This window comes from Lepeophtheirus salmonis, chromosome 13 (assembly GCF_016086655.4).
Source record: "Lepeophtheirus salmonis chromosome 13, UVic_Lsal_1.4, whole genome shotgun sequence".
Taxonomy (NCBI): domain Eukaryota; kingdom Metazoa; phylum Arthropoda; class Copepoda; order Siphonostomatoida; family Caligidae; genus Lepeophtheirus; species Lepeophtheirus salmonis.
This window is the reverse complement of record NC_052143.2, coordinates 18,277,387-18,301,057: the sequence shown is the minus strand read 5'-3', so window position 1 is coordinate 18,301,057 and position 23,671 is coordinate 18,277,387. Positions and strand designations below refer to the sequence as shown.

The following is a 23,671-nucleotide window of genomic DNA, read 5'->3' as shown; positions in this document are numbered from 1 at the left end:
AATACTTAATTCTTGTTATTTTGATATATCGTACAAAAAAAGTAAAACTCATATTTTTCCCAAAATTAAACCCTTCGCTCATAATAACAAGATTCAACGAGTCTCGAAGTGACAAACAATCTTTAAAAAAATTTAAACCTCACTCAAGTATTTTTCCATTTCTCGGGCATTCGCTGATTGAGGACACTTAAATTTGTCATTGTTTAGCACCCATATACTGATATAAAGTAGTCATGGCAAAGGCCATAAGTTTTTCGACCAATAACTGCATTTTCAACAGAAAGTTATGGGACCATATTCTTTATTTGATTTGCATTAGCTGGGATACATTTAGTTCATAACAATTATCGTATACATTTGATTGCGGGTTTCGTTTGTGTAGTGTTTCTACATCTTCCTTTCTTCCTTCTAGGTCGTCCAGGATCCCCTTTATTAATATAATTTACATATTTATAGTCACAGCATTGTCAACCGACAAGGATGGGATCTGGAAACGTGACCTCTCTGCTGTGGGATCGTTGCCGAAGCTTACCTTGTTGGAGTGGACAACCCTTTTTTGTCGAAGGAGAGACTCCTAGTCCGTCTCCGAAAGTCACAACAATATGTTTTCTACCTCAGTCTGGGCTTCGTGAAAAATGCAAGTTAACCCTGAATAATTTCAAAACTTGAGGTGTGTGTCTGAAACCCCATCACCGAGTGTTGATTTGATCCTTAAAGTGTTTCGATTCTCCGATGCTCCTACTCTCCTATTCAGCCCAGTGGTTGGTGAATGTGCACCTCTGGAGAAGATTGTTATTTGTCCCAGGAATGGGCAGGGTGATTTTATTCCTAAAACCTCCATGAGAGGTGTTCTCCTTTCTAAGGTGCCCTTGCTGGAAGCATGGAATGGCGGTGGAGATCAAATGTATGGCTTTGCTGTTATAAAAGAATTTTGGTCTATATGGTGCCCGTGTATAAATGATTTTAAATAGTTTATCAGCACCTGGTTATGGATAGAGCTGATCAATAGGTTTCTATTTATGAAGCATAATTTTGTAAAGCACCTCCATGGATTTGGTACCATTGGGGGGGGGGTGACGTAGTGTAGTTATATCATCTTTCTTTTCTTCTCCCCCCTCTTTTCTTATTGTTCTTATTCAAATTTAATCATATTTAAGATATATTATATATATGTAAGGTACTTATTTTATTATTCATAGTTTCAATACCCTATCAGTATTGTTGACGTCAGAGTTGTCTATATGATGTATTTGAAGATAATATATACGTGTTCCTTATAAATCTACCTTTGTATTATTCCTTCACATTACTCGTCTTTCTATTGGTCGGCCTGGATTCCCTGCTATTATAGAGTGTGTCTTACACACCTTGTCAAGACACAATAGTTTGACGTCTCAAAAATGTGTTGGAATACTAGAAACTAAACGTGAAGCAATAATTTAAATTTTCGGACTTTAGTTTTCCCATACTTCATGCAGCTAATAAAAAAGTGTCATAACTAAATTTGCATATAAATGTAAATATCGGAAGGTAGTTATTTGTCTGTATCCAAACTTTTAAGAATTTATTATAACTATATTCACGTAATGATAACAAAACAATGTGAATTACATTCATAATATGATCGAAACAAATGAAGTTACTCAATCAAACCTCCTTGTGAAGAATATATTAATATACATATATACCTCGTTCCACTATAAATTTTCATGAGAAACGGGATGTCACTCAAATTCATTATAAGGTATTATTTATTGACAGTAGATATACAGCTTATTTTCAACAATTCCGGACGTTTTGATCGTATTACTTCTTGCAAGTGGCACATAACTTCAAGATAATACCTTTATTGACCTTACAACCATATAGTAAGAACTCCTGATACACTACGCCACGGTAGTTGTCGGTTGTTGACGTACTTGGGCGTCCAGAACAAGGCTCTTTATTTGCATCTTCCCGGCCAACTTCCAAGAATTTCGCCAATTGTAAACATTTTTTTTACTCAGAACAGCTTCACCGTATGCCGTTGTCAATGTTTTAAGTGTATTGGATCTCTTAATTTCATTTTTTTTACAAAATATTTGATGCAAATTCTTTGATCCATGTTTTTCAATAGCAAAAAATCCCTTTACAAAATACTTTTAACTGTTATGCCTCTAACAAACAAACTATACATAAAAAAAGTGTTGGCACATATGGACCAACCTAAATATTGATGAATAAATTAGTATTTCTTCCTAAAAATACAAAGTAACCTTACTTTTTGAAAATACCTCGTATGGTTAAAATATTTTAGAAAAGGAAATAGAATAACACATACCTTAAATTATGTATTATACTTAACTAAAATTGCTTTGTTTAACAATATATCGGTAATTAAATACTCATCAAATTACTAATTTATTTATCTTGATGGCATCATAACTAAGAGTTAAATTGAGTTAGAGATCCAAAATTTCACTTCTAAGCTGGTCTACTATCAAAAATACCACATAGTAAATTTGAGTCAAATCCGTTTCCTCGGGAAAATTTTCGCATGGAATGACCCATATAGGTATAAATTACGAAAAACATTATTTTTATAGAATCCAGAAAAACAACAACTCAAAACCAATTAGTGGTACATTTCAAAACTATAATTTTTTATTCAAGATGTCCTCCTTCACAAGCAAAGTAGCCTCTACACCCCGGTGATCAGATTGACAGTTCTTGAATACGTCCGTGTATCACACTGTCATTATGGTAGCTAAAGGATAATCCTAGTATTGATGAGAGGTATAAGAGACAAATTTCTCCAACCCCCCAGAAACTGCGAAATCTGGGTGGTTGAGGTCAGACTCGAAAGCCTGGCCAGAATTTAGCTGCACTGTTAATGCTAAAGTGTTGGTTCTTCTTGGCTGAATGTACTTTTTGATGTTATAATCAGTCCAGATGGAGATATAAATAGTCTTTACAGCCTTTTCAGTACTGATACCAGCGCAAAGGAGATCGCATTAGCGTTGTCTTTTCTTTTCTTTTTTTTCCCTCCTATATCTTTAGACTTAGAGACATGGGATACAAACAAAACCTTTTTTTCTTTGTTTTGGCTGTGAAATGACTGCGTTATAAAATCATAATTAAATGCTACTGTAAGTTTTGGGCCACAACTCTGTGGACTGCTCAGAATTGAGAGCTCATGAAATCTTGTAAACTCTCAAGTGATCCAAATGGGTCCAATTGATTAATACAAAGACCACATATTGTGTTTCCACACCTTTAAGGCTTTATTGTTACTATATACACGCAATGATACAATGACAGGAAATTATTGGTTATGAGTAAAGCTTTAAACCAAGTAGTGAAACGAGGACACACATGATGAATAGCTGAAAAATGTATTGGTTCACAGAAACTTTTTTTTCTGCTAAAAGTACTGTTTAGTTATTATTTGGAGATATAATTAGAAGTTATGATGTTAACTAATATATTTTACTTTTTACAAGATGTCCATTCAAGGTATGGAAGACAGACTAAGCTTAGCAACAGAAGATTTTTATCATATGTAGTTTTTTTAACCCACTAATGTGTTTATTCGAGTTCAAAGATGATGATGTTTATTCTGTGTAATTTTTTGTCAGTATCATTAATGTAAAAATATATATTTTATAATTAAACTATGGAGTCCAAGTAAAGTCTCGAGTCAAAGTTCCCCCCTCCGACACTAATTGACCACTGTATCTTAAATTATACATTTATAATTACAATAACAATCAATTAATCATAGATGTATACTTGAAAGCTCCGGCCTCTTCTCCATGGTGGGAAATTCAAAAAAGGAAAAATCAATGAATAAAATAATTTGTTATTGCCCCTCAGCAATTTTAGAGTGTGAGGCGTGCTACATCCATTTTTTCTTTAATATATTTATTCGAATTCAATAAGAAAAATGACAGAGTGACGTCATATAAAAATCAACATCCTGCAAAAAGGGTTAAAATGCCGCCTTATTGTATCTCTTCAGGCTAACGGTCACGTTTCGCTACTTGGTTTAAGCCTTTAGTAATAAGTATACTTACAAATATAATCGGAACAAATGTGGAAAATATTACTAAGCCTCTTAGTGTAAGATGTTCTTCTATATATCAGTATTTCAAATAAACTTTTAATTGTCAAGTAAATATTTTATAACTTCTACATAAATATAAAAAATATTAATATGTAGGTGATGTGAGAATAAAGAAATAGTAAGGGATTTTATACTTTAGATCAACTGAAAACATCATTAAAATATATCTTTCACAATCCAAAAAAATAAAATTTCATTATTATTAAACAATCAGGATTAACACTTAATAGTAGTAACAATACATTTTTATTAAAAGATTTAAATAATTTCTTTATTTTCAACGAGATCTCATATTTCCAGTAGAATCATTTCCTCTTTTAGGCTTACGATTAAAAATCCTAAAATAAAAGCTTCCATAGACTAAAGGATTAATGCAGGAGTTGAGTACAGCTGTTAAAAATAGAACATCCTGTATTTCTGATGAAACACCTTTGACAGTCTCTGGATCCAGTACATGCCAAAGGCTCATAATCAAATATGGAGTCCAACATCCAACAAAAGCAACAACATGGATACAACTCATTTTGAGGGCGGAGCTTTGTGATGAGTTTGTGAAACTATTTCTTCTATTACGACGAATATAACTGTTGTTTAAGTCATTTGAGGATCTGAAAAACAAAAAAAAAATTGAATGTTTACTAAAACTTTACCATTCTGTTATTTTTGAGTCTTTAATTTTTTCATATGTAAAATTAATAAAGCATCAATTTATTTTCATCGATACAATTTTAAAAAAAAATAGTCAAAGTTAAGTGTTGATAACAATATCAAGTAGTATTTTTTCAGAAAATGTGATTTTATTCATTATTAATCTTATGTCAATATGACCAACTCATTATATATAATGATCAAAATTTAAAAAAATGGACTTTAGATATCAAATTATAAATAAAGCCACGTAGATTGAATCAACGCAAAGCATTTTTAGTTGAAAAAAAAAACGTAAACCACTGAGGCAACATTGTCTGTTTTATTCAATTCTGAGCAAGAATATACTAAACGTCTCTGTCTTCATTGTACCACAAAAATGATAATAAATATTGTTCAGATACAGAAAATCTGAAAGTTTTGTTTTTATTTAACGATCGAAAATCAAATTATTAGGCCTAACAAGGAGCACACTCATAAATTAATTCTTATAACAACCATTGAAATATACTTGGACTTGGAAAAAAATCTATATTGAGGCTACTTTATTATTAGACGCATATTACTGAAAAAAAATAATAACCATATATAATATGTAGATCGTATAATAATAATTGACAGTGTAGAAACTGTTATTTGTATATTAGAAATTATATTGCTTTAAAAAAGTTATGTAGCAATAAAATATATATCGTCCACAACAAAATAAAAACATACGTGATGATTACCTTTGAATTATTTATTTTTACACTTTACTAATTATAATTTTTTAATCAAAAAGGACTAATTGATAGTCTAAAACTTTAAAGAAATCAACAAAATGAAAATATTACAAGAAAATTTTTATGTTTTGTCAGGAAAAATGATGGAAAATATGGATATACAACATGTTATATAAACATTACTTTTCCTTTGAACTATTTTGTAATGTAACTCACATTAAAAATAAGTAAATATATCCTAGAGTAAGTTACGTAATCTTGAAAAAGTTATAGAAAATAAAAAGATGTATCCTGGACTATTTTCACGAGAATCTAGAAAGCAATCATATCAAATTATTACTTTTCAAAACTTTAAGGCAAGAAAAAAAGAAAAAAAAAGATTTTGACCAAACATTTGTGACATTTTAACAAATTTAAAAATAACACATTCTAGAATGTTTTACAAATGTATTGATTATGTGAATTCTTGGCATTACCATTAAATAAACATTTTTCCATTCATGTAATAACTCCCAAGTGGAAAATAAAGTTTTATATTGCTGTATTATCCATCTTAAATTTATGGTGGCATTTTATATAAAACAATGATTTAAATCATACTTTTATAATATATAAATAAAAAATTAGGAAAAATTTAAAGAATAAGCAGACATTTTGATGTACAATGGTTATTTTTTTTTATACAGCATAATAAAAGAAAAATGACCTTGTCGACTTATACAACTGATATGATTATTTTTTGATAATGAATTAAGTATATTTTGTATTTATTAACTAAATTTTTTTCTGCGTGTACTTATAAAACTAAAATAATGTCTATTTTATTGTAAATTTAAATTTTTTGCCTGTTTTAACTTTTTTCTGAGCTTTCTTACATAAGTGACATTATTCTTCTTTCATTGTAAATTAAATATATTGTCCTTTTAAGTTACATTTCTTCTGAGTCTAACTGAATCTAACATATTTTTATGAAGTATCCTTGTCATTTGTTTATTTATACAGACATGAATTAAAAATTGAAAACCATTACTTCATCTGAAATAATTGGGAAAAACATACTTTCAAATATTGATAATTATCGTTGTTAGAAATGTGCCCATTGATGGACTTGAAAAGAAAAAAATGTTTTGCTGCCTTCTCTGTAACATGGTGGTTGCTCAGCTTAGAATTTACAAGTCCAAATGATGAAAAGACTACACCAGATGACATGAATATGGCAGTCGTATGTTCATAAACTGCAGAGAAAATGTCACTGCCGCGATTGCCCATAAAACTTGCATGAGATTCCCACCATTAATTAGCTGAAATGGAACTTTTTGATGATAGGAATAAGTGCTGGATAGTTCATATTGGTGTATTCCATTGTCATATTTATCTCTTTTTCATTAAATTCCTTCCCCCGCATTGAAGGATCAAGCAAGAAGCAAGAAGATGGGCCTTGGTAACTCTATCCAAATGTTAACTTCATAAGAAATAGTGCATTTGTACCTTTCCCACTTCTTGATAGAAGATTGTGCAAGTTGTAGAAGGTTATGAGCATCTGAGGATATCCTGATGTGTCTACAGTGTCAAATGAAAAAATTTGGCTACTTGATGTAATTTTTCAAACAGTATTGCCAAACTGGAACATACTTTCCTCCAGAAGGGTTGATTCGTACCTTTGATATTCTTGTTGTGTGACTCAACAGGACCTGAGGCACTGAGTTAATCATTTTTCAAAGGGAATACATTATTATAGGTTGGAACTGGACTATGAATAGTACTTTATACTCATCCTTTATTTGGCGTGAGAACCGAAATGAACAAGAACAAACTGGAAGTTTTGCTAACGTAGGTATATAATTTTAAAATTTACTTGAAAGAATAATTTTGCCGCAACAGCCCCAATTGTCGTGTTATTTTCTTCCAGGTTGCAGACCACACATATTAATCCAGACAGTTCGACTCTGACTCCTCACCTCTGGTATCTAGTGTTGTGAATGTGTGAATACATGCATTAGAATGTGTGCTCTAGTTAATTGATTAACAATTATATATTGTATTACTGCTGTTAAAATTTGCTACATAAAAATCGATTTTAATCAAAAAAGTCGGATTTTAACAAAATAAATCAGATTTTTTTTAAAAATCAAAGACCCTGAAATGTTCTCTTGAAGATTTGTAAGAATTCAACTGTGGATCAGCACAATGCAATCTCCATTGCACTTACAAAACTTTTTTTCAAAAAAAAAAACACGATAAAGACCGGAAATTTACTTGCCTTTGACAAATTACTTCACCCACATCCAAAGTTTAGTAATTACTTATTAAATAGTGCAATAATTTACAAAATACAATTAAAGTTGAATAAATCAACGATTAAAACAATTATAAAGAGGAGGGTAAATAGATAAATTGGCATGTGGTTAGACCTCCGTTAGTGAATAAGGATATTATACACCTCGAGATTTATAAATATATTTATTATTATTCTAAATCTATATTTTATAACCAATACTTTTCAGTGTAGAACGGAAGAAGAAAAGGTGTATGGCATTAGTATATATATGGAGACAATAGCTCAAATAGTAATTGAACTTGGCTTCGAAACCGAATAAATCATTCTCGAAATTCTGGTACTATTGAGAAGAATCAATAGCAGTTAAAAATGTTCATGAAACAATAGAAAAAATAGACAAGAAAGGAAACTACCTGAAGAGCAAATGTTTTCAAATGTAACCAGGATCAAAGATAGGTCATAAATCTTTGTAATGTATAGTGAGGAAAATTGTATTTGAAAAACTGCAATGAATGTACAAAACCAAGGAAGTAAATTGCCACTCAAAAATAAAGAATGGTAAATTATCAACATCCAATTTTGCTCAAGAAGTAGCTGAAGTAACCAAGGGAGAGGTTTGGGTATATGAATTTAATCAAAATGGCAGGGGCCATGATACCAATCTAGTGTTATATGGAGTTTTATCAGGGGAAGCTATTGTTTCATCACTGAGTTTTGAAACTCAAACTAATAGGTAATCATATGCTTCAAAGGAAATATCTGATTCACCAAAAAAAATGGAGAGGAGTTTGAAGACGAATAGTGAAGAGATACGCGATACCAGGCTGTTAAATGATAATCTCGGGATGTTAGAACAAGACGGTACCAGTAAGATTTCAGAACGAGAAAGAGGCTTTAGAGAATACTGACAAATAGTACTAAGAAACAAATCTAACGCTCTCAAAAAACCAATGAAGACTGATGATATGCATAAAATAATTTTATAGAGTCCGGAGGGAGATGATGCAAAGAGAAAAGTAGCCATTGATAATGAGAAACTTCACGAGAACATCAATCAATTAAATCATAAAGATCAGTTGCTCATACATCAACACCTAACATTGCAGCAAACTCAAAACTTAAACTAAATACCTCATTAGCTTTAATAACAAAACCATACCTCAGTAACAATACAACACAAAAAGTCTTAATCTAAATGGATACACAATTAAAAAATAAAGTAGGATCAAAGCCTAGCCAACTTGAACCAAATCGTAACTTCTACTCACACAGAGAAGAGTATGTAACTACTAAAAATTTGTATCGTACGCCATTCATATAAGAGATGAAAGAATTATGAAGCATTCCTGCAGCAAAGCTGAAATTCGTAAAGATATTGCCAAACTAATCAGAGTATATAAATCAATTGCTGACTCAAATTAATTCCTCCTCAAAACAGACAGAGGATACTCTTAATTACCTGCTGAATCTTTACAAATCTCCTGGATTCCAGAATCAATACTACTTGTGATAGACCGTTGCAAGCAAGCAACTTCGATATTGACTTTGTGGACGTGAGTGGGATCGGAGAATATTTGAACTCCTTTGAACCACGCAAGAATTAAGGGTCTGATGGAATGAAACCAGTCGTACTGCAACTTCTTGGGTATAACATCATCTAATACTTTACAAAGTAATTATCAGCACTAACTACACATCAAGGAGCGGGCGAGAGACGAAACCTTCTCAAACTACATCTTTAAGAGTTTCAAAGGAACTGTAAAGTGAAAAGTCGAAGAAGTAGTTTTGACACTTCATTCGTAACATGCCTATACAAAGGGCCTATCTACCGAGTTGGCCTTGTCACAAGCAACAGACTTGATCGAAAAATCCATTTATAATCAACTATGCACACTTGTAGTAAGTTTTGACTACATTGGTACTTTTGACTATATACAATTTCACTTAGAAGACATAGCAATGGGAATGCTAAATACCAGAGAACATGATATTTTGGTATATATATCTTCTCAACAATTGAGTAGTCACAGATGAACTAAATGGTAAAAAAAAATCATGTCCATCCAACACAAGGTAGTCCTCATGGAGAAAATGCTATCTCCCGTGGTCTCGAACATTATTATGACCCCCTTTTGACCAAGTTTAAGGAAGGTTCAGTCACAACTCTAGGCTATGCTGATGATATCCTCCTACTAATAGCTGGAAAATATCCTTACACTCTTGCCAATGCAATGCAGGAAGCAATAATAGAGGTTCGTGAAAGGGGTAGAGAAAATGGTCTTACCTTCAATCCATCAAAATCAAGTGCTATAATCTTTGCAAAGGTATACAAATTAAGATCTAAATAATTTCCAATATTATATATTAGTGGAAAAATAATGGATTATGTCATACCAATGAAGTACCTGTGTGTGCCTTTTGATAAAAAACTTATTCGGACCGAACTCCTTAAAGAAAAAATATCCAAGAGTGCCCATATATGGAACATAGATACGCCAATCATGGGGAAAAAGTGGGGGTTTACCTCAGGTAAAGTGTTCTAGCTTTACAAAGCCATGATCAGACCTATCATCACCTATGGGTGTCTTCTTTGGAGACACAACATTACTGCAAAGAAATGTGGAATGCAGACATTTAACACCATTCAAAGACAGGGACTCCAGTGTATGACTAATAGCCTTTAATTAGCCCCAACTGCAGGAAAATACGCTTTTTTGGGTGTCACTCCCCTTGACCTCTACATACAAGAACAAACAACAGAGTTAAGATGTAGAACATGGCATTTCTTATTAGACACCTGGCATAGCGTTGGTAATCTTCCAAGGCGTCATGGGCATTGTTTATCCTGTCATAAAATACTTGATCAAGCTAAATTGAATCAACCAAGTGACTTCATCAAAATCAATGTTATCTGGATCGACAACCGTGACACAGTCATACACCTAGACTGATCCAAAGATGAACAAGGCAGTACAGGTGCTGTAAAGGCTATCAATCGAGATGATATGTCAATTAACCAATCATCAACCTCGTTGAACAACAATTCATCGCTCTTTCAAGCAGAAGTATCTGCCATCATACAACCAGTAGAAGCTCTTTTCAAGCAAGAGAACCCCTTATAATTCAATTAGCAATTGCTGCTATTCTCAATCCCTCTGCTACAAGTGATGAAGTCAAAAAGTGCAAACAAATATTGAATAGAGGAAAGACTGAGAAAATTATATAATTTAATGGTAAAAGTGATTATGGTATGACAGGAAATGAGTTTGGAGATAACTTAGCAAAAATAAGCTCTATGAATAAAAACCTAAAGTTAGTTGGAGTACATAAAAGCTTCATTAAGCAGGTAATACGTGGTTTCTTCTGCAGAGCTTACACAAGCCACGGTCTATTTCTTGTCTTCTTGAGTAAATTGAAAAATGTAACATGCAATGTATGTATGGAAGAATCACAGAGTGCAGACCATCTTAAAAACAGACGTCCTGCACTCTCGTATGAAAGATATCAAGTAATGCAAGAAGAAAATGAAAAAGTTCCTGTTCTAAAATTTATGAAATTTTTAAAAATGAAGAGAATTGTTGATAATAATTTATGTGCCTAACTATGTTGTATTAACGATCTACTGTAGTAGCACAAATACTAAAATGTGTGGTCGTGTTCTTTACTTCATTATTTTTTTAATATTCTTTTCACATGTATGTCTACGGTAGACAGCAATAAATTTTAATTAACTAACTTTTCAGTTTGCACTTGAACATTACATCTGATTATATTCAATTATTTATTTATATTGAAAATGTCACGTTTAGGACAGGTTCGTATATTCAGTGGTTTTAAAATTTTAGATTAAATTAATTTGATTACTTGTTTTGCTTCAATATCGTTTATTTAGATTTCTCATAATTTTTTTCTTTTGGTCAATGTGAGAATTAAAGGCATACAACAGTAAATACAAATTAAATATTGTAGCTTTTATTTTATATTATACATGCAACATCAGCAACATCTACTAGGTAATCATTTGATTTCCAAAATTTGCATTTTCAGTAACAAATATTTTACAGAAATATTTTTTGTAATATTTTTACCAGAAGAATAACCATTCATGTCGAAAAACCAAAATCATGTTGTTAAGATTATTTTATAATAAAAAGTTATTTTTTTCAGGCGCCATATATTTATAGAAGTACTTCGAATGTAGTATTAATGGAATAGTGCAAAAAAGATACAAAATTTAATTAACTTAATTATTTGAATCGTTCAAATGTTTATCATGTGAAAATATTTGGTTTTTTTTTACCGAGTTCACTAACTGCTTAAGTAATAAGAATGTTGACTAACGGAAAATCCAAAAATAATTAAAACTGTAGATGTAATTTTGGGTCAATGTGAGAATTAAAGGCATACAGCAGTAAATAAAAATTAAATATTGTATCGTTTCTGAGTCATTTTTTAATCATCCCTTTTGTACAACTCAAATTTTGTGACTTAGGATCACATCTATATGCTCCCTTAATTACCACAATTGAGTTTGTGTTGAAAAAAACTTAACAAAGTAATGATAGGTTGAAGTTTATAACAATAAAATACCAAAAGTTTATTCTGAATTTGATCAGTCTGGATTAGTATTAGTATCAGCTAAGGTTAGTATTTACGTGTTTTAGTTGAAAATTATTTTATTATCTAAATTCCACCATTGGTATTATAAAAACAATGTCACTTTCATGGAACAACGTAGCTCAATGGACAACAAACTCGGGAGAAGTTAATCTCTTGAACTCAACGTCCATATGTTCAATACTCGGTAGTCCAAAAAGAAGAATTAATGTAAATGTACTTCAAGGACAACTCTTAGATCAGATAGAGTCATTATAATAGTATAATGTTTGTTTATAATTAATCAGTGCAACTCCAACTGAAGAATTAAAAAAAGATTTAAAAAATTATAATACCATTCTTCGGGACTCTGCAGGGTTTTGTTGTAGTTTGAATTTAACCCAAATCTATATTTATTGATACAATGCAAGATAAAAAGACGTATTTTTTGTAAATCTAAAGTAAGAAAAAATAACAGCATTGTTTCTCGTGGACTTAGTTTTTTAGGTTGATTATGCAGAATCGGTTTCAAAGCTTACTTCTTATTTTGCTTGAATAAAGCAAATAGAACACATTCTGAATTTAGATTGAAATATACAACAAGTAAAAAAAAATGACTTTTTTCAAAAAAAAATTGTATTCAATATTTAATTATAGTAGTATTTGACGTCTTAATCCTAACTCTGAAATTAGTTTTTTCTAATAAAATCAACCTTTCAAGAACTTTTTGATAATATTCGTCCGTTTTGTAGATTTGATGCAACTTTTGAGTGATACAAAAATCAGTAATAAACATATTTATAAATAATTGTATCCTAAGAAAATGCCGCTTAAAAGTTAAAAAGTCACCATCCTAAATATAAATAATTTTTTTATATATACAATATAAGAGCTGTAAGAAAAAATAATACACGTAAGGTGGCGCCATTATCTTTGGATATATAAACAAACAACTAATAAGTAAACAAAGCTCATAGCTGGTCATGAAAATCGGGTGTTTTTTTTTTAGCCAGCCTATTTTATTGGAGTTGGGAATTAAAGATTATGCTATTATTATTTAATTCCCGAGGAGTGACCTTCCTTTTCTATAATTTACAACCTATCATTGATATATACGAAACTGTACTGAACATTTGTGTGAATAGAAAAAATATTACTTAACATTTCATGATTTATTATACCAAATGTAATATTTTATTAGTAATTTAAATAGTTACTTAATTATGTGTGCTCAACTTATTTGATGGTCTTACTTAATTTACGGGGTGTGCATCTAGTTCAATTTTCCTACTAAAATTTTATAGATATATTTCTTCTTTTTTTTAAACTCGAGGAATTTTGGTATGTTGAAAAAAAAGAAATCTAAAATTAATATGATAACCCTGCCAATTTAAATAATGTTTTGGCGGAGAGCAGCTTACCACGCATGACGTTTCATTAGATCAGCTACAATCAGCTATGACAAGGAAGGAGGGGGAGAATGAAATATGAGGTGAGTCAACTAGAATTGAAGCTAGCAGTATTTTTTTTCCAAAATGTGTGGGATGGATTGGTATTCTTCAACGAATTATCGTCCATTCCTTTTAATAATTGTTTTGATCAGCCCTACTGAGACACACTTATTCCTACTGAAAAATTGTAAACTTTACAGTCATAATAAAAGAAAAAAGCCATATGGTGTCCCTTATTTAATTTTCTTTTGACATATGCGGTGCTTCTAAATAGAAACAAGGATTTACAATTATAACCCACAACAAATCCATAAGGCTAATTTTTTTTTTATTCTATATCCAAAAATAAATATTCCATCAGGTTTTGAATATAATTAATTGTAGCATAGAAAGAAGTTCAACAGTAAGGATTTATTACTTATAACAAAAGCTGAGAATACGAAAATAAATTCGGCAGATTACATATTCCAAAAAAACAGAACAGAAGAGCTAAAAAATATACAGGATTTTCATTATTATTCTTGGTTGTGTCTCCTTGTCTATTTCCTCTCCCCCCTCGTCATGACAGCTATGCTTCTCTCTTCCCAAAACATTCTTCAAATTGTCAAGGTTACCATGTTTTTTTACTTTGTCCCCCCAACCACACCTCTAAAGAGGAGAATGGAAGCGAAAACAGAACGGCCACTGTGCTAAGCAATTACTAAAAGTGAAGATAATTTCAACTGACACATCGCAATTTGCATCATACATGAATTTAATAAAAAAAAATACACAATGTTTAAAAAGAAAACACTAGTATTAAACACATTAACAATTCCAATCACCACATTCCCACTACAATCAATTAATTCAAAGTCTGACTATATTCTTGTTGATTTAAACTCGTCGAGAGCCAACTCCCCTATTCATGGTGAAGGGAGCACACAGTGGAAGCATACTGCAGGCATAAGACTCTGGATCCTTCATATCACCTTTGACGCCAAATGGAGTCCAAGTTGGTTCCTTCGAAGCCGTACAAAAGCTCATCTGCATCAGGGTATCTCCCTATTTTCTCTCTTACACCCTTCCCAACGTTCTCTATGATAACACTCAGAGTTCCACAGTCCCAGAAAATGTAGGATGTTGTCCTTACTTGATTGCAATCAACACAGAGCGTCCGAGCGTCATATTATATGGACTCCCTTGCCTTGTAATTGGTATGAAAATGTATTCTTCAAGTTGATTTTTAACAATAATTACCAGGGGGTGAGTAGTCTGAGTTTTTGAAACATCTTCTATCGTTTTCAATCTAAGAGATGTCTTCACATTTGCAGGTACTTTTATTTGGATAAACTCACTCTCACTAGACCTTGAATCTCTCTTCATGCTGAACATTTAATTTATTTTTCTCCCCAAGAGCATTATTCTTTGCCGCGGAAATATAAGCGAAGTTTCCCCTCTCTTATCCATAATAGCAATAAGATACTCCATTGTGTCTCAATATCGATCATACCAAGGCCGCTGAGACACTTTGGAGTGAATAGTCTTCTCGATCCTACCGCTTTTGATAAAGGAATAAGTTCCCTCCCTTTTTACCTCCATATATATGCATATGTATCTGTTCTCCCACATAGTGCACACACACACAGTTCAGGGGCTCAACTCACTCGACCGATCAGAGCTCGTTCAAGTGAAGTAGCTTATCAATGACTGACTGCTTCTTAACAGTTGAAACAGTGAAAACACAGAGGCTCTCTTGTTACAGCTATTCAGAGATCAGCACCACAACTTTTTGAACAGAACAGAAGCTACTGGTGGTTTCTACTGAGTTTCAATGTCCGCCTCCAGCCCGACCTGCTCTTATTTTTAGTTATAATATTTTAGTAAAATAAACTATATCTTTTTAGTCTATAAGACTGCTGCTATACAGTATTATTTATTTCATAATATGTAGAGTACTTCTTATTTTATACATTTCATACATATACACACATATGTGGGCAGGACTAAAATAGGCACATAGTTCTGAGAATTTGTGAAGTGAAATACAACCAGTAAACAGGGAAACTTTAAGCGGCAGGGCTAAGTGAACATACAATTATAAACAAGTACACAGGTAAGTCTTGTCTGACAAACACAGGATCTGTGCGCTTACAACGTGAAACAAACACCTTATTATTGCATTTTAGCCTACTGTCTACATTTCTAAAAGACTCCTAATAAGATGGATGGGCAATATTCTTGGAGCAGAGCAAGTCCATCCTAGACTATATTTTAGAGACGGCCACTCTTTGATCCTCCTTCACGATTAGCCGCCATCTGTATTTATTTTTTATTTTGGTAAGTTCTGAGAACTTTTTTTGCACAAGTAATGGAGCCAAATGGAATCAGAAGATGCAAAGAATCAGAAAATATATCTAGATTCCCCACTCTCACTCGAACTCACCAGCATTAGAGTTACCTCTTGAATACGCAGATACTGTCATTCATTGACAAAATGTTAGTGGGTTCACCTTGCAGTGCTGGATTAAGTCCATTTAATTTTGTAAATATGCCAGAAAAATACGCCAGCCTTGTTATCCATGCAGGATTTTTGAGGTGGTGGGACAATAGCTTACAATTTTAACCAAAGTGTCGAGAACGTGTTTAAGGTCTGGTTCAAAGATTTTGCTTGGAAGTGATTCCCTTTTAATCATGCAGTTTGTGAACTTGAGGTGTAGTGCGACTTGTAGTGCTCTTGCTTTAAGTCCTTTCTTCTTCTCCAGCATCACTCAAGCCCCATCCATACACATACCAATGCAATTTTCCCAATATATTCCCTTTTCTCCTAGTTTGCTGTCAAACTTTACAAAATGTACTCACCATGCACGTTCTCTGAGGCGGGAAGCAAAACAATATGTCCTAATTTATTTTTCTGTCAAGGCTGTAGCGGACAAAAATAAGTACCTGGGTAAAGTTAGATATATCTTTCGATTCATCTAGTTGTAAAGCATATTTTCCTTCTTTCATCCTGTCAACCAACGGGCAAATTATGTCCTGAGCCATGTTTGTGATACACCGGACAATAGTCCTGTTTGACAGTGGTACTGATTCCAGCTCACAGGCTAATATATCTCCATGAATAGCCCTACTCAAGCTATAGCAGCAGGTTGAATTAAATTTTGCCAATTGTGTGCTGCTTTTTAGCTTGTGCAATTAAATATGCCACCTCATATGATGCTCCTTGGGCTATGACTCGGATTATTGTTTTGTCGGTAAGGACGTGCTTCTAGCCTCTTACCTTTTGCTCCTTTATGCAGAAAAAATTAGATGGTTTATCAGCAAGTGACGGATGCTTGGTTTTCAAGTTTCAGAACATTTTTGCGGGCTTGAGGCTCTCATGTGCCAGTACATCAGTGCATATCACACATTGGGGATGTTGTCGTTCATTGATTTTGAAACATATAAGTCCCTAATTGATCAAATTCCTCTCGATATTTTAGATCATTGGTGTACTGTTCAGACTGGTGATGGATATTGCCACGCAGGTCTCCACCTCTGCCGAAGATATAAGCACTTGAGAACGGGGATGATTGTCTGATCTCCACTTCTGCTGACATCTCCTGCTCCGCTTGCATCTAAAGCTCCACTGACCCCTCCTTCTCCCCTTTTTCGGTGGATTTACCCTCCAATTTTTAATCAAATATAAAATATGATTATAAGTCTGTTTTTTATGTTATCCCATATTAAATCCAAAATGGTCAAACACATCAGTCTGAAATTTAGCAAGAAGTAATAAAATAACCAAAAATATTCCTCTTTTTGACTGAAATAAAAAGTCATTTTCTTGCCCTTTTTCTATTTATCTCTCCTTATTTCTATCGGTTCATTCGTCTTTTCTCCTTCTGTATCTTTCTACATCTCTCTATCTCTCTTTTTTTTCATTCATTCTTTGTTTCTATTTCCCTTTAAATCAGCTCTGCAACGCAGGCAGTCTCTGCTATTATATTTATAAAATAAACCTATTTCTATAAGTAATTATTTAAAGGTGTTGATAATGTTTGGGACCAAGCACCCCCCTAAAAAATGAAAGCTAGAAACGCCCTCTGGTGACAAATATAAATTAGAGTTAAAATTAAAATTTGTTGAAATGATATGGAATATATCAATTTGAACTATAATTAAATGTCCAATGTAGTTTTAATTAATATTCCTATAAAATAAGCGATTGTTCAACTAATGATACACTAATGGATCTATCTGCCATTGAAGGGAAATAACTATTCAAAAATCCCTCCACCTCCCTTTGAGATGAAAGATAAATACAGTTATAAACTTTAGTATAAATGTTAGTTGAATCATTTGTCCGTTATCAAATTTTATTCCAAAGATTTTTATTCTGATCAACTATTTTACTTTTTTATGCTTATCTATGAATAATAACTTGTGTCAAAATACACTTTTTACATAATTAATGATGAGTATAAAAATCCAAACATATATTTTGCTTTTACATTTTTTAGATATCAGGAAGGATACAAGATCCCCCAGGATTTTTACTAGGCGTATGGTAAATGGATTCATCCTATTTTGCTTCACAATTTCAAATAAATCATTAGGATAATTTATAGTAACAACCATATTACTAGGATTTGATCAAAGGCTTTGGTTTCAATTTTTGCATACCAATACAAACTTTAAAACGTGAAATCAGGCAAATTCATTCGCTATTAATCATTTTATCTATGTAACTTTGTTTTTGTATAATCTTCATGTGATAAACAATGATTTAGTAATTAATGGACTTTTATTTCGAACTCTGTGTATAATTAGCCCCTTAATATATTTTTTTTTTAACAGAAACTAATTTTATAAAGAGAAAAACGTTTGCTAGAAATAATATGACTGAAAAAAAAATAGATTTTTGATTTTGTACCTAATATACATACTTTAAAAATAACTAACTCAGCGTCATATTAATATTAATATCACACTTTTCGAACGGGCTCTTTCAAATATTAAAGAAGTAGTAATTGGACACAATTTTGTTGAATATAATATGAAACCTTTTTTTGTTTTGTATGTTGACTATGTGCAACAGAAGCATTTAAGGGGTAAAGCGACACAAAAATCAACGTAGAATTGGTAGATCTTGTGCTAATTGGCTTTAACTATTTAAGAGGGGATGCTATTTATATTCTAAGTTCTAATAAATTATGTCAAAATTAGTATAGTTATAAGATATGCATGTAAGTCCCGTTCAACTTTGTTTTTATTATAAATATTGTTCTTATGAACATTTTTAGGAGAGGTAATTTAAATAAAATAATTAGTGTTCTTTGGTGTGGTATTATTCTAAGGGCATTCTTTATGAAACAGTAACGTAGATCAAATAATATTTCTACGATGTTATAGAGCCAAGAGTTATTACCTTCTTTGTTCTGTTCACTTTTTAGAATAAAGTATACTGCAATAAGTTTATTTACTTAATTTGATATTCATATACGAGTACATTATACATAAAGTATTTTCCTACTAATACCCATTCGGTAAATTGTCCATAAAGAAAATTGCACTAGAACCAAACAAGTGTCAGATTTACATTTAAATCTTATTAAGGGCATATAAAAACAAGGCAGCTTTTAGGTGTGAGGGTTCAGGAATAAATTAGTGATAAAAATATGATTATAACAGAAGGTTGTTTGTACTTGCTTTTTTTCTTCTTCCAAAGCTGTTATCATTATTCTTATATTCTTAAGGAGAGAACACGTAATCAATAGTAATTTAAAGGCAAAGAGTATGACTGAGGATGTGTTGGGGAATTACAAGTTTAAGTCCTTGTTGGAGTTGGAGTAAAATCCTCTCATCACGAAGGTACTCGCCGCTAATCTAATGAAAAATAATGACAATTTATCTATCCTTCTGCCAAACATTCTTCAAATGATCAAGGCAACCACGGCACTAGGTACTTTTGTCATAAAATATTTTACCTAGGGTTATTTACCCTTATAACAATTTTGCAGAAAGATATAGAAAAAAATAATTAATGATGGGTAGAACGGGGCTACGTAATGTTGCAATAAACTATTTTCTCATAGGACATTTTGCCTTAATATACAAATAATTGAGATTCATACGTCGTTATTGTATATTTTTGGTTAAAATAGATGTTCCTTTTCATGTTTTAATGTAACGAATTGAAGCGGAGATAAAATAGGTAATAAAATTAGTTCAATAACAATAATAAAAAGCACCACAACAATTCAAAAGGAATAATAGATTATTCATACGGGAAAATATTCATGGGTTGACGAACAAGCACAATATGAGGCAAGAGCATAATTGTATCACTATTTCAACAAAAAAAATATAGCCATTTTATGCGTTTTATTTAATAAAAATGACACATTTTAATTAAAAAATTATAAGTGAACATCTATTTCAAAAAGAAATAATCAATAATGAAGACCTTTAAAACCTCATTCATTTGTATATAAATATATATATAAAGGCAAAATATTCTTGAGGCAGAATGTTTTGAGGACAAATAGTTTAAAGCAAAAGTACCGGACATCGTAAAATTATGATTGTTTTTTTAAAGAAACAATGGTATGAGTAATATCTAGTAAAATACAAATTTAATACACTTTTTTATTCCATTGAGATGATTATAATCATGAAAAGTCAGCAATATTGACAAAATATATGGAAGATATAAATTTAATTTCTTAATAAAATTGTTAAATGGAGCTTATAATTTTCCAAAATGAAAAATAGGAACGACAATCAAAGTAGCATTTTTATATAAAGTTCACAAAACATAAACACATTTTGTATATGTATTTTAGACCAGAGGTATTTGTAACAAGTACCTGTTTGCCGAAGAAGATTTTGTGTTCACATTGATTTACAGTCATAATGATGGAATATTTAACAAATAATGTAAAGAAATATTTATTACTTTTTGTGAGATCTACCCATTTATGCATCTTTTGATTTTGAAAACATTGACCAGATCTCAAAATAGCAAACTTACACTATTAGCACCTTCATTTTAAAGACACACTACTTCTTGTGTTTGTATCTAGACACTTTAAAGGGGAAAGGAAATAATCAATTAATAAGGAAAACCTACCTGGAAAGATGGCTTCCATTTCTTGGCATACACGAACCGGTCCTATTTCTACGATTTATTCTTTTGACCTTAAGCTCAATAAAAGTATCTTCATTCTCGCTCTCAACATTTTGAATTTGAGTTTCAGCATTGAAATTAGCAAAATCTTTTTCAATGCTTCTTTTTCGGTAAGTATTGTTACCGGATTGTTGAACAGAAGTACTCACTCTTTGTTTTCTATTAGAAAATGTGTAGCGCATTGGGATTCGTCGAGTGGTATTTTGACCTGAAGAGCATGGATTTTCAAGAACTTTTCTCCAAACATTGTAATAGGTAATGATAATGACAAGAAGAGGGAAAAAATAGACCACTCCAAGAAAAAAAACGGAATATAGATTCTGGGCTTGCTCTGTTGTAATTAAGGGCTCTGTTATATTTGCAGATTTGTACAGCTCAGCAAAGAAGTCCATAGATGTGCATTGATAAAATGCATGTTTGGGATGCTTCAATACTCGAAATACAATCACCTTCAACATTAAAAAAATCACTATAAAATCATTCCGGCCTATTTATATACTCTTTTCTGTTAGTAGTACGAAGAATAGTTTTTGGTTTTTTTTTTAATAAAAGATCAAATGACATGTATTAATTTCAGATAAATTATGTGAAAAAATTATAATTTAGTTTGTCAATAAAACGATCCATTCCACTTTTTTATTTACTTCCTTTTTTGGTTTCTTTTTAACAGGAACTTTAATTCATTAACATAGGTATAAGCAGTCTTATGAATGATTGTATAGTGTATATATTGCCTGAGGTAAAGCACAGAATCCAGCAATAATCCACGCGCAAAGGAGCATGATTCGACCTCTTAGCCGGTTACTCCGAGGCTCAAGTGTAGCTAAAGGTTGAGAAATAGCTATATATCTATCTAAACTTAAACAAACTAAGGTCATAGAAGATAAATAAAATCCAAATGCTCGTAGAAACATGAAGCCCTTACAACAAAGGTTCCCTATATACCATTGCACGGAAATCCTCCAGAATATTTCCACGGGTATCACAATAATTGTGACAATGAGGTCAGCAACTGTTAAATGTAAAACCATGGAGTGCACATTTGTTCGAAGGAATTGACTTGATCCGATTCGACTTCTTCGATAGGCTGCTACAAACACTGATATGTTGGATACAGTTCCGATCATGAACATGATACAATAGGCTATTACATTGAGTAGAAGTCTTCTATTAAAAACAAACTCTTGAAAATTGGTCAAAGACGCATTCAGGGACTGATTTAACAAATTTGAATGATATAATTTACTCGTCGTTACGTTCAAAGTGCTTAAATCCTCCATTTTTAGTATAAGTCGTGTTTAATGTTGCTTTGAATAAACTAAAAACTTTTGGACAACTCAATAGAATTGTTGAAGCATTTCTTCGTACGTTTAATACTCAAGAACCTCTCAATGACAGTTTCATTACTTAGAATAAACACTTTTTCTCTTCTCCGCTTTTCCGTCTTCATATACAAATAAGCGCCTCTCTTAACTCGATTTTAGATAAATAATGTACTTTTTAATATGAACTAATAAAACAGAACACAAAACGATAAAGTTAAGCAATATGTAATTGCATGTTTACTTGTGTACCCCATTCGTAAAATTTAAGCTTAAACTGCAGATTGTTTTTTTCAAACTTTATTAAAAACTTGTTCGTGAATACAGAAAGAACAAAATTAAGTTTATTTTTAGGAATTATATCTGAAATCCACATTTTTATTCACTATGGGTACCATAGCTTCAATGACGGCTTCCACCTTCTTCATGAAGGCCGCTCAAACCTTACGGGTGTAGTCTTCTTCTGATAAATCAAGCCCATGCAGATCGGGGGGCAAGGAAGGCGTTTCTGGGACACATTCAAAAGAAACATGGCTCTAGACGACCTTGTCGTTTTTTTGGCCGTTTTAATGATATGTTTCTTCAACTTTGCTCTTGGTTTTGCTCAAACTCATCTTTAATGATCCTGACAGAATGTGTTGAGGAAGATTTTTAATGAAAAGTTCATGCTGCCCAATTGTTTTAATTATCTTCAAAGTATTGTGAATGTTATTCTCCAAAAGTTGTTAATTTATCGTACAGAAACACTTTCAACAAAAGTTCGTCCTTTGAGAAGCATTCATAACCTGTTCGAATTATCTGCAAAAATTATTCTGAGCCAAGAAAATCACTTAATTTTTCAAAAAATTCCTACTCAAAGTAATCGAACACAACCATACTCCTTCGAACATATCATTCATTTTCATGTAATATCCCTATATAGTTTATATGAATATTTTCATACCTATTTGGTTTTTGTAACCAGTAATGATTTAATCGGGTAAATTGTTTTTACAGCTTGCAGCCGTTGTTAAATAACTGTATTTTAGCGTATGTAATAGCTGCATCCTGGCAGATTAAACGTTGTTTGTTGTTTTGCCTGCGAGCACGAAGTCTTTTCGTCAGTTATAAAAAATAGCATTGATCAAGAAAGTATTTATTCAACAATCGTGGAAAAGGCAGAGTGTCCTTGTTGTGATCCCTGCTAGACAAGACCATTTTGAGATTCCAAACTCTTTAAGGAAGGACAGATCCTTTGTAAGGAGAGTCAAAAAGTAAATAAAAGAGTATGGAGGTAACAGAAAGACATTGCTTCATGGCACACTCCAAAGAAAACATTTTACGTGGTTGTCATTTTTTTTTTTTTTTTTTACTTTGTGGAACAGCTTGTTTTACCTCAACACTCATTGGACCTCAAACA

General features: G+C 31.9%; 1 protein-coding gene across 1 annotated transcript; it reads right to left on the bottom strand.

Annotated features, from left to right (window-relative positions):
- Positions 1 to 3,239: 3,239 nt before the first annotated feature.
- LOC121127999 (adipokinetic hormone/corazonin-related peptide receptor variant I) lies at positions 3,240 to 22,346 on the bottom strand. The gene is made up of 3 exons (XM_040723575.2): positions 21,685 to 22,346; positions 20,894 to 21,399; positions 3,240 to 4,713 (listed from the first exon to the last, which is right to left on the bottom strand). The coding sequence occupies exons 1-3, from the start codon at positions 22,228 to 22,230 to the stop codon at positions 4,383 to 4,385; spliced, it is 1,383 nt and encodes a 460-aa protein (XP_040579509.2). The 5' UTR covers positions 22,231 to 22,346; the 3' UTR covers positions 3,240 to 4,382.
- Between the last annotated feature and the right edge of the window lie 1,325 nt (positions 22,347 to 23,671).